General features: G+C 39.6%; 1 protein-coding gene across 3 annotated transcripts in view; it reads left to right on the top strand.

The window, feature by feature from the left end:
- Positions 1-14,997, top strand: part of POC1B (POC1 centriolar protein B) — a 111,331-nt gene extending 96,334 nt beyond the window's left edge. For all 3 annotated transcript variants that reach the window (XM_004602730.2, XM_055118469.1, XM_055118470.1), the window contains 2 exons: positions 8,279-8,497; positions 13,479-14,997. In XM_004602730.2, coding sequence (XP_004602787.2) covers positions 8,279-8,497; positions 13,479-13,583 — 324 coding nt within the window. In that variant the 3' untranslated portion in view covers positions 13,584-14,997. The remainder of the gene's footprint in view (positions 1-8,278; positions 8,498-13,478) is intronic.
- Positions 14,998-16,113: the final 1,116 nt, after the last annotated feature.

Below are 16,113 nucleotides of genomic sequence, written 5' to 3'. Positions count from 1 at the left end.
TGTAACTTCCATGAAGGAACTGACTGGTTATTTTCTGTAGCTTTAGTGCCTTCCATGGTTGGCCTTCGTTGAATAAAGCAGTGTATGAATTGCTATTTTATCACTGTATTTCAAATGTCAAGTGGTAGAAGAGGTAGGAAATAGGAGTGAGGTCTGATTGCTTCCCCTTATGAATGATCAAAACATTTGCTCCTTTTTACAATCTTGTACTTGTTCATTTTTGCAGTGTCCACAATGTGCCAGGCACCACAAGGGAATGCGCCCTGCTTTGTCTGTCTCCTCTCGTCACAATAGAGAATCCTTGAGAGGATTCACATCACCCACTAGACTGTCTCCTCAGCTCCCTCCAGAGAATGTTAGAACATTTTCATCACCCTCATACACAATACCAGCTCCCTATTCTTCTCTACTCTCAGTTGTTGGCAGCCATTAATCTGTCTCTAGATATTTGTCTATTCTGTCACTGTCACTGTCATCCCGTTGCTCATCGATTTGTTTGAGCGGGCACCAGTAACATCTCCATCTTGAGACTTGTTGTTACGATTTTTGATATATCGAATACTCCACGGGTAGCTTGCCAGGCTCTGTTGTGTGGGCGGGATACTCTCGGTAGCTTGCCAGGCTCTCTGAAAGGGGCGGAGGAATTGAACTCGGGTCTGCCACGTGCAAGGCAAATGCCCTACCGCTGTGCTATTGCTGACTAAAACAATACGTAACTTATTATTTAATCTACTTAACTGTTCTTGTAGCTTAGCATAATGGTTTCAAGGTTTACCCCTGTTGCAGCATGTAATAGTACTTTATTCTTTTTTGTGGATTAATAATGCTATGGCTATACCACATGCTTATCTATTCATTATCATAGCATTTGGATTCATTTAAAAAAATTTTTTTTTACTGAATCACCATGAAATACACGGTTACAAAGTTGTTCATGATTGGGTTTCAGTCATACAGTATTTCAACACGGGTCCCTTCACCACTGTACATTTCTAGCCACCAGTGTCTCCTACTTCTCTCACACATCCCCTTCCTATACCTCATCATTGCCCCCTCCACCCCCCCTCTCTCCATTTTTCCTTTTAGACATTGTGGTTTGCAATACTGTTATCATGCATATCATTTTACCTCCTTTCAGCACTCAGTCCTTGTCCAGAGTGATCATTTCCAACTATCATTGACTCAGTGGTCCCTTCTCTGTCCTAACTGCAACCCACCCACCCCCACCCCCACCCCCTACCACCGAACAACTGTGGCAAACTTCCTACCATGGACCGGTCCTCCTGTTCCTCATTGCTACTGTCTTTGGATATTATTCTCATACTATATTTTTGTATCTCACATATGAGTACAATCATTCTATGTCTGTCCTTTTCTTTCTGATGAGTGAAATAAATAGTTTCATTTATTTCTATTTGGCTCTAATGATATTGCTGCTATGATATTTGTGCACGAGTTTAGTGTTGTTGCGTGTTTTCATTTCTCCAGGATATCCACTAAGGGATAAAATTGCTGAATCACATGGCAAATTTATGTTCAACATTTTGAGGAAATATCACTGCATCTCACCAGTTTTTTGCACTATTTTACAACCCTTCCAGAAATATCTGGGGTTTCACTTTCTCTGCATTTTCACGAATACTTGCTATCTTTTTATTTTTTTTATCTTTTTATTTCACAGTATACCTCCCTCCCCACCTCCCCAGCCCTTCACCCCGCCTGTGTAACTGATAAATTTTGCTATCTTTTTAATTTTGTCATCTTACAGGTATTAAGTGGTATCTCATTGTGTTTTTAATTTTCATTTCCCTGATGACTAGTGATGTTTAGCATTTTTTTTTTTTGAGAGGGAGCTTGCCCAGTGATACTCAGAGGCTACTTCTGACTGTGCTTTTGGACTTACTTCGGGGTTACTTGGGAAGACCCGATGGCAATGGAGTCAGACACATGCTCTTTACCCTTTTACTGTCTTTCTAGTCTCAGATATCGAGCATTTTTGTGTTTGTTAGCCATTTCTAAGTTTTCAGAGAAAGGTTTGTTCAAATGCTCTAACCGTTTCTTAATTTGAATTTTTAGTTTTAGTTTTTAGTAACAATAGTTCTGTATGCTCTCTCATATGATTTGAAAATATTTTTTATATTTTTTGGTTTTCTTGACGGTACCTTTTGAAGCTTGGAAGTTTTTCAGTTTGATAAAGTTCCATTTATTTATTTTGTCTTTAGTATTTCCAGTTATTTAGCTAAGAACTTTTTGCCTAATTCAAGGTGAAGAAAATAATATTACCATGTTCTCTTTTAATAGTTTCATAGCTTCGGGGATAGAGAGATAGTATAGCAAGTAGGGTACTGCCCTGGCATGTGGGTGACCCAGGTTTGACCCCTGACGGGGGCCCAACAGGAATGATTCTTGAGCACCACAATGAAAAACCCCTACTATCCCCCCCAAACAAAAACATTTTGTAATTTTAGCTTTTATATTTAAGTTCAAAATACATTTTTAGTTGTTTAATGTTATGTGGTAAAAACTGATGCATTCCTTTGAAATTAATTTCCAATTTTCACAGTGTTGTTTATATTTAAAAAAGGTATTTTTTCAAATTGTCTTGACAGCTTTGTCAAAAGTTAATTGACCTTTTTTTAGATTACTAATTTTGTTCTATTGTTCTATGTATTTGTCCTTATGCCAGTGCCATACTGTCTTTACTATTGTAGTTTTATAACAGTTTTTGAAGATTGGAAGTGAGTTCTCTAACTTTGTTCTTTAATCTTATTTTGACTACTGGGTATTCCTTGTCTTTTCACATGCATTTTAAGATCAGCTTATGTATTTCTGTTAAATAAATAAATAAAAGACAGATAGAATTCAAATTTATATGCAGCATTTAATATTTCATCTTAACAATATTGGCTTCTGGTTTATGAATGTGGGGCAAATAATGTTTTTCCATTTATTTAAATATTTTAAAAATTTAAATGATAATTTATAGTATTCAGTGTACAAGGGTTATACTTATTTTGTTAAATATATGTGTTCTTTGTAGATTATTAATTTTAATTTCAGATTTTTCATATGTTTGGAGGATTTTTTGTTGTGGTGGTGGTAATATAAACATAAAATCATCACTGTAAACATTTTAAGTGCCATTCATTGATACCATGTTTCCACAATGTCATAATTGTCAACACTGTTTGTGTTCAAAACATTTTTTTCACGAGTGCAAACACAAAAGTTTGTGGCTGGAGAGATATTTCTGGGACTAGGGCACTTGCCTTGTACATGGTTGAGCCAGGTTCAATCCATGGCATCCCATAGGGTTACCTGAGCACTGTCAGGAATGACCCCTGAGCACCAGGCCAGGAGTAAGCCCTAAACACCTCTGGGTGTGGCCCCCAAACAAAAATAAAACCCACAGAATTTGGACTCATACAACAGGAATTCCACATTTCCCTCCCCCTAAGCCCATAATAACTTCTACTTTTCCTGTCTTTATGGAAGTTGTCCATTTGACTTTCTTTGTATTAGTTGAATCAAACAGTATTTTCTTTTATGTCTGGCTTATTTTTTGTCTACATAATATTCTATTCAGTAAAATCGTGAAAATTTCACACACCATGAATATGCGAGCTATTTTCTAGGATGGAAGGAGGATTCAGCACCAATATTTAATAAATAAACTATATGACATGCTACTTTAACAAGCTGACCAACAGAAGTCCTATGACCCACTACATATTATATAAAAATAGAGAAGTGATGAAATTCAACATCGATTCTTGACAAATATTCTCAAGAAAATGAATATATAAAAAACTTTTCTTCTTATAATAAAGGTCATGTATTAAAATTCCAAAGCTAACGTCCTGATCAGAGGTAAAAAGCTGAAAACTTTCACTTTAATAGAAACATTTATTTTTACTTTGAATGAGCAGGTCATGTATTTGTGTGCCTGTAAATCATAGGCAATTAGTAATAATTTAATAATAAATTAATAATTATAATTATAAGTTAAAATTAAATTAAATTATAATTAATAATAAGTATGTTGGTGTATACATTTATACATAAATATATTAATGTAGAGATGCCAAAAATTATAATTAAATTTTCTCTGTAATTATAATTGTTAATAATTTAATAATTTACACAATTAGTAAATGAAATAGTTTCTTTCATTTTTTTATCTCAGAATACAGAAACTTCACCAGTAATTTCATTTATTGTCACTGTCACTGTCATCCCGTTGACATCCTCCCTCCCTCTCGGAGAGCCCAGCAAGCTACCGAGAGTATCTCACCGGCACAGCAGAGTCTGGCAAGCTATCCGTGGTGTGTTCGATATGCCAAAAACAGTGACAACAAGTCTCACAATAGAGACGTTACTGGTGCCCACTTGAGCAAATTGATGAGCAACGGGATGACCGTGACAGTGACAGTGCCAAGTCAACAGAGCACAAAGAAGTTACAAATAAACACAAAGGAATGGGAACGCTGTGATGGGAGTAACCCAATAGACCTAAGCTCCCTGTGGCAAGGCTGAACGGACAAACCAGTGTTTTTGTCCTACAGATATCTATTCTCATTTCTTTTTTTTTTAATAGCTCAGACAAATGGGAAGGGCGAGAGTGGGGAGAAGGCATCCAAAATCCAAATTGTAAAAAAAGAAGTAAAACTGTTGCTATATGCTGATAACATGGTATTATATATAGAAAACATTTTGGAATTACTATATTCTGTAAAATTGCAGCATACAAAATTAATATATGAAAATGTTGCTTATTTTAGCAACAAAAGATCCAGAAGAGAAATTTTAAAAGCAGTCACATTTACAGTTGAATCAAAAAATAATAAAATATCTAGAAGTAAAGTTAAGCAAGGAAGTGGAAAGCCATATATTAAACTTTTGAGATGTTATTGAAAAACATTGAACAAGATCTAACTTTGAAATATAATCTATGTTCATGAATTAGAAGAATTAAAATTGTTAAAATGCCTTGACCCAAAATGATCTACTTATTCAGTGTGACTCCTATCAAAATTCTAATGGCATTTTTTATAAAAATAGAGAAAAAAGTCCCAAAATTTATATGGAGCTACTGTAACAATGTCGTCCTGTTGTTCATCGATTTGCTCGAGTGGGCACCAGTAACATCTCCATTGTGAGACTTGTTGTTACTGTTTTTGGCATATTGAATATGCCACGAGTAGCTTGCCAGGCTCTGCCATGCAGGCTGGATACTCTCGGTAGCTTGCCAGGCTCTGCCGTACAGGTGGGATACTCTCACTAGCTTTCCAGGCTCTCTGAGAGAGATGTAGAAATCGTACCCAAGTCAGCAGCATGCAAGCAAACGCCCTACCCGCTGTGCTATCACTCCAGTCTGAATGGAGCTACAAAAGACCCCAATTAGCCAAAGTAATCTTGAAAAAGAGCAACAGATCTAGAGGTGTGACATTCCTTGATTGCAAACCTATTTACAAAGTTTTAATAGTAAAAATGCATTGTACTCATATAAAAATATGAACAAAGATCTGTGAAGCAAAATAGCCTAGGTATAAACTCAGAATACCTCGTCGATTAAATTAAGAAAAAGGAACCAGGGCTGGGGAGATAGTACAGCAAGTAAGACAACACTCGTGTGCACACGCACACACACACACACACACACACACACACACACACACACACTGGAAACTATATAGAAAAGACCGCCCCTCAGTTAATGGTTCTGTGAAAACTGGACAGCCTCATGAAAATAATAAAACTAGACCACTATCTCATACCAAGCACAAAAATCATCTTCAGTTTGACCATAAGATCTGTAGTCCTGGAAATGGCATAAACTGGAAGAAAACATATTCCATAAATTCATAAATTTCAGCCAGCAACTCATTGGTTTTAACACCGCAAAGGAAAAAAGAATTGTGGATCTATATAAAACTAGAAAATTGCTACATGGCAAAGAAAGATTATCAGTAAAGGTGGCCTACTGAATGACAGAAAATATTTCTAATCATATATTTGATAGCGTTAACATTTAAAATATACCGCACAACTAAGGTATTTTTATTTAAGAAAATGGGCAAATGAACTGAATAGATGTATATCTTTTTCTAAAAATGACATAGATAAGTCTATAGGCGCATAAAAAAAGTTCACTTTCACTAATCATCAGGGAAATGCCAATCAAATATACAGCACATCACCTCACACCTGTGGAAATAGCTATTAACACAAAGACAAGACACAAGCGACTGTCGGAGAATATACAGCAAAGGCAATGCATATGGTCTATTGGCAAGGTTGTAAGTTAGATCAGCCATTATGGGAAACAGTAGGGAAGTTATTAAAAAAAAGTTTGACCCATGGGACCACATGACCTCCTGAACACCACCAGGTATGGTCCTGTTGGTCCCTGGCAGTGCAGGGCCCAAAGCTGAGAATCACTAGGAGTTACCCCTCAGTCCTTATTTCAAAACAAAAAATTATATTTGTTCACCATGGTGTACCATGACACAACGTGATGTACCATTGAGGATAGGGTTTCAATGCATACAATGTTCCAACCCCAGACCCTCCCCTACCTGCACCCACACCAAGGTGAGTTGTTCTGTAGACTAGTTCTCATTTTCTGTTGCCTATGGCCATCTATCTCAGGCCTGGATTCTTCCGCATAGTTTCTTTCCATCTTTGTTTCGCAATGCTTGTTTGCAACACTTTTTCTGCTTGCGTGCTGTTTGGCTTCTCTTGTTGTCCTGTAGGTGGTGCTGTGGTTTTAGCGTTGGATTTCTCCTTTGTTTTCTGTGGTGATGAGGGGTTGGAGGGCCAAGGTGACTGGGAGCAAGGTCAAAGCTGCTCCTCAGCATCTGTGGCTATTCTGACCTGCTTTTTCTGCTCCTCTCGGTCTGCACTCCTGTGTCCCAGTGGGTTTTATGCTTTTCCTTTGTGGAGGCGGGAAGGAACTCGGCATGTGCAACTGCCTCCAAGTCCGACTCCAGGTCTCAGGATCCTTTGAATGTTCCAGAATTGCCATCGGTAGAATCTTCTACCCCAGTATGGAAAGTAGAGTGTGTCTTCACAGTTCCTTCCCTCTCCCTGCCAAACCACACCCGCCCACCAAAATGCTGCTGCTTTGAGTGTACCGATTGCTATGGGCTCTTCTCTCTGACTGCTCCCCCCTGTCCGATACTGCACCATCAGATGCAGGGATGCACATGTGTCTCAGTCAGCCAGGTTTTGAGTAGGTGGGCTTTCCCATGATGTGTTGTTGATTTCTGGTTGTGCTTTAGCCAGGAGCTTTGCTTGCTAGTGTCTATTCTTCCAGTTTGTGGGAAGTCTGATAATTATTTCAAAAATAAAAATTAGTCGCACCTAAAGCATCTTTTAATTTTAAAATGGGGAGTATAATGGGCATCAGGGAACCCTGGGAATCAAACCCAGGGCCCCGCCCATGAAAGGTATGTACTCTACCACTTCAGCCAGATTCCTTAACACTCTTTCCAATGGTAGAAAACCTGAGCCCTTGAACATGCAATGAAAGTGTATTTTATGCAAAAAAGCATCAAGAAAATGTGAATTTTCTCTTTTTTTTTTAGTTTTGGTTTTTGTCCTAGAATTATCATTTCCATAATTTGCTACCATTAAAAAGTAGTGAGGTGGGCTGGAGCAATAGCACAGTGGGTAGGGCGTTTGCCTTGCAAACGGGTTTGATTCCCAGCATCCCATATGGTCCCCCGAGCACTGCCAGGAGTAATTCCTGAGTGCATGAGTCAGGAATAACCCCTGTGTATCGCCGGGTGTAACCCAAAAAGAAAAAAAGAAAACAACAACAACAAAAAGCAGTTAGGGGTCCGGGAAGAGTAGTGTACCAGTTACCAGGTTTGCTCTCTGTGACCAAATGTCCCCTCAGTCTCATCCTGAGTATTGCACTGCCCCGGTGGCCTGGGTAATCCCCATCTCTTTGACTGAAAGGATAAGATGGTTCTAGGCTCTTGAGCTCTTGTTTGGCTGAGAATCACTGGTGGATCGCTAGGCTCTTGGATGCCACTTGAGAAGACGCCTCTCTCCCCCAACCCCATGTCCAAATAATAATACTTAAATGAAGGATAGGCTTTTAAAAGAGGAATATTGAAATACACATATGTAATAATACGTGACTTTATCATATTACACTTATATAGATACTTCTATTAGATTATGGTTTCATATACTATATACTTATATGAGCCATAATTCTCTTTAAGCGTGAAAATGATCACTTTTTATCTTTTCTGTGATATCAAAGTCAACAGAAAACATCGTTAGAACTGTACCAGAAAAGGGTGAAGAAGTCTGCGGTTATTTCTTAAACCCTTCCTTAATGACATCGGAATGTGCACCGACAGCTACGCAAAAGAAAACAGAGGATGTGTGTGACCTCCCCGCCGAGAGCCAGAGAAGCATACCTCTTGCCATGACCGAAGCCTTAGAGCATATTATGGAACAGCTCAGTGTTTTGACACAGGTGGGTGAGCATGTTTTGTACTTGGGGGTAAGAGATAAAATAAAAGCCCTGGTTACAGACTGCATGCTGCAGAAATAGCAGACCAGAGGGGACGTTTTCTTTCGAGACAAGTTCAAGACAGCAATCAATAAAAGCAAGGCATGCGCTGCGTATATCTAAAAGCAGTATCTTTTAGAGGTAAAGTCAGAGTCCACGTATTCCCTCTTTCTGCCTTCCTTCCTCCACCTCACATTCCTGTCTTTCTCCCTTTACCTCTCTCCTTCTTCCCTTCTCTCTCTCCCTCTTCATCACTTTCCTTTTTCTTTTCTCCTTCCCTCTCCCTTTCTCTTTCCCTCTTTCCCTCTCTATACCACTTACTCTTTTCCTCTACCCATCCTTCCTTCCCTCTCCTTCTCTCTGCCTTCCTCTCTCCCTCCTTTTCTCTTCCTCTTCCTCTTCCTTCTTCTCTTCTTTCCTCCAGTTCCCGATATCTGGAGGCCAGAAGGAAGCCGTGGAGCTAAGGGTGGACAGTGGAGGTGTTCATGTTCTTAATATGGGTTTTTCTTGCCCTAGGTAGTCAAGTTTTTCCATAGGAGTTTCTGATTCAGTGTGCTCATATTAGGACATTTAAAAAATGAAGTAATGGCAGTGCTTGTAGTTCTTCACTTTGAAAATATTTCAACTGTCCAAATATTATCTCTCTCATCTCAAAATTTCCCAAGTACTGTCTTCTCTCATCCCAAAGTTTCTATCATCCCCCACCACCACCAAAAAAGGGAAAGGAAAAAAAAATCATTTTGGTGTGTTCTACTGAACATGGTGGCTTTTACATTCCTGATTTAAAATTCTACCCAGGCATTAATGCCAATTTACCTTACAAATAAGGAATTTATGTATCTACTTAGTATATCAAAAGCCCTCCACTCTGATCAGGACAGAAAGATATGCTATTTAAGGGAAGTGGTATGCCAGAAGTTTCTTTCAGCTCTCTTGACTCTTTTTGCTTTACAGTCTTCTCATTCCTCTTGGCTATAGTGAGGAGGCATCAGTCTCTGACAGAGCAATCATTGTCACAAGTTGTTCGGAAAGAGAGGTATAATGTGATATTGACATGACTTCTATATAATAAACATTACAAGTTGAAGTCACTATTGTTTAAAAATCAACCATTTCTGTTTTCAGCCCCTATTGCACATAATAATGAACTAGACAAATTAAAAAGTATAGTTTGACTACACCAGACTAGTGCAGTTAAGTACACTAGTGCAGTTCCTCAGAGAATCCAAAGTTGTGGTATCAGTCTATTTAAATACGTTCATGACTCTGTTTTATGTCCAGGATTTGGAGTCACTGAGGAAATAAACATTTTTACTTTATAGTAGCATCACAACACCTTTGGATTTAGGGGACATGGGATTGCAGGTAGAGGCCACGTGACAACCTGGAGTCCCACAATTTAAAACTAAAATCATTAAAATATTTCATCTTTTTCTTTGCAGTATTGTGGTAAAAGTGATTTTCAACTTCAGTCACCAGACATTTTTTTCCCTTTTGGAGGCAGTTTTCCTCTCAACTGCATGCCAGTTTTCTTTCTTTTTTTAAAAAAGCTGTTCATAGTTGGGTTTCAGTCATATAATGTTTCCACACCCGTCCCTTCACTAGTGTATGTAATGTCCCCAGTTTCCCCCTCCCTGCCTCTCTATGGCAAGCACTTTTCTTCTCTCTCTCTCTCTCTCTCTCTCTCTCTCTCTCTCTCTCTCTCTCTCTCTCTCTCTCTCTCTCTCTCTCTCTCTGTCTCTGTCTCTCTCTGTCTCTCTCTCTCTCCCTCTTACCTTCCCCTTCCTCCCTATGGTTTGCAATACAGATACTGAAAGGCTATCATTGAAAGGCTATCATGTATATCCCTTTACTTACTTTCAGCACTCAGTTCTTATCCAAAATGATCATTTCCAACTACTATTGCCATACTGGTCCCTTCTCTGTCCTAACTGCCCTCCCCGCACCCCCACCCCAACACACACTTCCGGTAAGCTTCCAGCCTACCAGTTTTCCTGGGCCCCGTTTTCCTTGGTCTTTGATATTAATCTCATTATTTTTTCATATTCCACAAATGAATGCAATTATTCCATATCTATCCCTCTCCTTCTGATTCAAATTATAGTTTTCTTATTTTTCATATTACCATGACTTCTTTATCTACACTTACATTTATGCTAGGTCCTAACCCAAACAAATATTTCCATTCTCAATTCTTTTCATGTCATGGCCATTCTCTCTTTTTTTTTTACCTGACTTAAGGGTAATAAATAAATCACTTAAGTTCTACTGAGCATTTCTATGGGTTTTTTTTTGAATTTTGAAGGCTGACTTAATTTTACACTCATATACAAAGGTTAAGACAGACACAACATTATTGAAAATGAGAGCAGTGAATCTGTGGGCTAGAGCAAGTGAAATAAGCATGTTGGAACTCACTTTAATTACAGATGACTAAACATCCCTAACTCTGTGCAGTGTTTATAACCATCTGTACTGAGCTATCATTACAAATAAATTAAAATGTAATTATGTCTTAGATGATATATAAATGGAATTTACCAGTGTTGGAGGTGTTGATAATGTATATCCACAATTGTAGTGCGTATAATCATGATATCTAAGTATCTGTTATAATGCATAGCTCATAGTAGGTCCTCAAGAGATAGTAGAAAATATTATTAACATTACTATTATTTTTAATTTGTCACATGTAGTATATATGCACACATATAATAGCTGTGATTAGAGAGCAAAAACTAACATTTGTTAAATGGTTAGCTTCAGAGGATGATAGGATACCAATTCATTATCTTGAAACTTAAGTCAAATAAACATTTATTCTGATTTTTCCTGCATGAACTCTACCATTGTCTAACTGAACAGGGCATGACAGTAGGGTCCTTGTTTATAAATTATGCCAGCACTTGTTTTTAAGTGTGTTTGGGTTTTGAACCATCCCTGGCAGTGCTTAGGAATTACTACTGGCTCTGTACTTGCAAGGGGTCACAGCACTTAGACAACACCAGGGCTACAATTCAAACCTGGGCCACTTGCAGGCTGAGCCCATGCACAGCCTACTGAGCTCTCTCTGGCCTTCTAGAATATGTATGTTTTTGCATGTACCTGTGTATGTCTTGGGGTCACGCTGGGCAGTCCTTAGGAACTACTACTCACAGCTGTGATCAGAGGACCAGGAGGTACTGGGGACTGAACCCAGGCCTCCTGAATGGGCCTCCTGAATGCAGAGAGTGAGCCGGCCTATTAAACTGTCTCTCTGGCCCTAAGCTGTTTTAAATGATGAGATTAGAATATCACCGTGTGTCTAGATCTAGGCATTGAATAGGTGTTGCTGTCATGAAAACAGAGATGTACTTAGTGTCCTCTAATGTCCTCCAAAGACAAGATCACGACCTTGTCTTACCAAGGAATCTAGCCACATCTTATGGACAGTGGAGTGAGCATATCTTTTCTAAGGTCCACAATGGTGGACACTCTGCAGGTGACATGGCTTGAGTCTGTCAGCAGAGAAATTGCAAAGAAAAGAAAAGGAGCTTCTAGATCAAGTGGTTTTCGGTGATATAACAAGTACCAAAGTTTCTAAATGGGGTCAATAAAATGAGAGTGTCTAGGGGCATGCTCCTGAAAGAAAATCCTAAAAGATGTCAGAAAGTGATAACTGGGGCTGGAGAGATAGTACAGTGGTAGGGTGCTTGCCTTGCCCCCAGCCAACCTGGGTTTGATCCCGGCATCCCATATGTGCCTTTGAGCCGCACCAGGAGTAATCCTTGAGCACAGAGCCAGGGAGCAACACTGGGGACTGGGGGTGGAGGGAGGGTGGGAGGGCGAGAGGGAAGAAGGAAGGAAGGAAGGAAGGAAGGAAGGAAGGAAGGAAGGAAGGAAGGAAGGAAGGAAGGAAGGAAGGAAGGAAGGAAGGAAGGAAGGAAGGAAGGAAGGAAGGATGGATATCAAAGATTTTGTTTAGGAAGGAAGAAAGAACGGGAGGGAGGGAGGGAGGGAGGGAGGGAGGGAGGGAGGGAGGGAGGGTGCGTCAAGATGGAGATGTTATGTGGGTGTGTAGGGTGGTGATCGGTTAGGTGCTTGGAGTTTCTGTCTGGAAATGCAGTCTTGAACTGGGTGCTGGTTATAAGGCCAAGAGTTTGTTGTTGTTTTTTAATTTTGGGTTGTTTTTTCTGTTTGATTTGGTTTTTATTATGGCACCACATAAAGTGACAAGTGTAGCTTCCTGAACCCATACCTTTTCATACCAAAAAAAATCTCTATATGAAAAACTAAAGATGGAAATATTGGATATCACAAAATAATTCTATTTCCTAAATTCTGTGCGCGTAGTCATAAATTCATGTGTTGCCCAGAGGAGTAAGAATAGCTAAGATTCATCACATCCCATGCATTTCCAACCTAGTGCATGTCACATTCATTAGTTTATTACTTATCTCCTAACAATCCTGTGGAGTGCTATTATCCCCAGAAATTAAGTTTTCGATGTGAACTCAGCGTTTCAGTGTCAGGGGTAGTAGAAGAAGGGTCCATTGGGAATGATTGTGTCAGACGAACTTGTCACTGCAGTCATTGCAGCAGCACCTGGCTAGGCATGTGGCCTCCGCTCCCTACTCCACACACTGCCCTGTGCTAGTGGCACCACCTAGAATCTGTCAAGCAGGCTCCTCTCTGCCAGGGAGGCTTTGGCAAAGCAAGCATTCCGAATATTTACAGAGCCTTGGTCTTCGAGCGCTTCCCAGCTGGTTTTTTCCCTTTCCTCAAACTGATTTACTTTGCCGTATCCTGAGGAGTCAGAAGCAAAGCAAGATCTTACACTTCACTTTTGAGCCAACTTCCTGGCAAAGGGGCCAGCGTTTCAATTCCAGAATTGGCGCTCCGGCGCAAGACTGTCCCTGTGGTCTTTTCTCTGAGCTCACCGGCCACTGTCCTGTGCTCTCTGCAGACAGTCTCCATCTTGGAGCAGCGGCTGACTTTGACTGAAGATAAGTTGAAAGACTGCCTTGAGAATCAGCACAAGCTTCTCAGTGTGATACAGCAGAAAAGTTGAATGGAAAGTATGAGCAGAGGCATGATAAATGAACACATGTCCAGTGACCCAGGAAGGCAGTCCACGGTGCTTCATGCAACACAGCCATGCTCCCATTATCATGACATTTCTTAAAAGGGTGAGCGGCAGAACAAAAGGTGAAAAGGACAAAAATTAAGCACTGGTTACAACAAAAGTCAATGTCAAGGGCTGATTCAAATACCTTTTATAATTGTAGTAATAAAGTTATAAGCATTCAAGTGACTCTGTATTTTCCCCCATGTTATTTTAAATGTCAGTTTTCAGTTATAATCCACATCCTTCCAGGAAAGTAATCAATTCTGTGAACTGCATTGTTAAATGATCTCAGACTGACAATGTTCAGGCAACTCCTTAAAGCAGTTCATGTGCGGGAGACATCAAATGAGTTAATGATCTGACTCATAGTTCAGAAAAAATATTCTTGCTTACCACTGCCTTAAAGAGGTTATCTTATAAAAGTCCCAAGTGATAGTAAGCATGTACTTGTTTTAATTAGCAGCAGTACATTTATGGCATAGGACAGTGTTTATTTTTTTAATTCAATCATGGTGCTCATTGTTTATCCTTTGACCAATCTGAAATGAAATAAAGTTTAGAATATGAATCTTTAATAGATGAACGCACTGAAAGATATGAGTTGGATCTAAATCTGTGAATTCCAGTTCATAAGGATTATGTAGTGTGATTTCAGTCAGTATGCTCAGCATTTGCCAGATGATTTAACAGTGATAATTAAACACATATATATGTATATATATGTAATCATGTGTTTCAGAAATGGTGCTTAGAGTGATTGTCACAGCTGAACAAAAAGTACCTTTGAAAAAAGCACATTCTCATGAATACTTACTATTATATTTAATGTATTGTGATTTGAAACACAAATATGAAATGAAAGTTAGCCTAGGATTCTCAAAGGTCTTTTTGGTTACAAACTGAGAGTTTTGTTTTGTCTTAAATCAGAGATTAAATCAAAGAATATAAATTTTAGCTTGCTTTTCTGTTTACCTTTGTCAAAAGAGCAAAGAAAGCAGGAGAAGGCGGTTTTCATTTATGACGTTATGATGTCTGTAAGGAACACTGGGGAAATTCTCTCTGTGTTTTAAAAAAGAAAGAAAACACATCGTCCTAATTACTGTAGGGGTCTATATTTAAAATTTTTCTCATTGTGTGTTTAAAAACTCATTGTGTGTTTTAGTACCTTTTAAAAATCAGCTCTTGATCCTTTTCAGGAGTTTATAAAGACTAAATGGCATTGTATTTTTATAGCTATTAAGAACAATAAAAAATAAAATGTCAAAAAAAGAAATAAAATGTCATACTGATTTTTGTTTACTATTTTATATGCTTCAAACAATAAAGATATTTTGCCATTTTTCAAAAAATAAAGATGTCTCCTTTTTAAATGTTTAAAATTTTGTTGTACTAAAATTTGGGGGGTGGGGTGTGAGGTGATTTGGCCCACATTTGCTGTGCTGAGGGCTTCCTTCTGACTGTGCTTAGGAATCACTCCTGGCAGGGCTTTGGAATCACTCCTAGGGCTCGGGGCCATGTGCGGTACCTGGGATTGAAAGGGAGTCAGCTTCATGCAATGCAAGCATCCTGCCTGCTGTACCCTCTCTCTCTCTCTCTCTCTCTCTCTCTCTCTCTCTCTCTCTCTCTCTCTCTCTCTCTCTCTCTCTCTCTCCCATACTAAACTTTTTTTTTCTTTCTGGGTCACACTTGGTGATGCTCAGGGGTTACTCCTAGCTCTGCACTCAGGAATCCCTCCTGGCGGTGCTCGGGGGACCATATGGGATGCTGGGAATCGAACCCGGGTTGGCCGTGTGCAAGGCAAACACCCTACCCGCTGTGCTATCGCTCCAGCCCCATCCCATACTAAACTTCTTATCTACCACACTCAGTATGAATGCGTATAACCATCTTGGGCCTGCAGCAAAAGCACAAGCAGGACGGTGAAACTTTTATTTGCCAGGGGCCACTTGGATGTTTATAACATTAATCAGAAGCCATACAATAGAGATAGTGACCAAGTCGTGAAGAAGTGTAGTATCTGTACCGTCATGTACCAGGGCTGAAGCACATAATTTCATGGGCCTGAAATAGTCTCTGGCTCAGAGTATTTTGCAAGGATGTGGTCATGAGTTTTAATCCCTTTTGTGCCTCATGCACTGAGTTCAATCCCGGCAGCTCTGCTGTCTGTGCTCCCCAGTGCTTCAGGATCTTTCTTAGCAGCGCCACAGTCAGGCATGTGTAAGCGCCACAAAAAGGAGTATGACCCCTTCTAAGTGTGAGTATGACCCGAGGAAGTGCAGTTCCCAGCAGCACATGTTTGAGTGCTATAGCAGCTCCTGGTGAGCCTGCCGACCATAACTTGTGTGAGCCCCGGCAAGCACCACAACTAAAGGCGTGCAAGCTCATGAGCATTGTGGCTGAGCGTGTGAACACTGCAGCCTGATGTGCAACCCACAGCCAGGTACATATGCACCCCCGGGAATACCAAAGGGGA

This window comes from Sorex araneus, chromosome 10, assembly GCF_027595985.1.
Source record: "Sorex araneus isolate mSorAra2 chromosome 10, mSorAra2.pri, whole genome shotgun sequence".
Taxonomy (NCBI): domain Eukaryota; kingdom Metazoa; phylum Chordata; class Mammalia; order Eulipotyphla; family Soricidae; genus Sorex; species Sorex araneus.
This window is presented reverse-complemented; position numbering and strand designations above follow the sequence as displayed.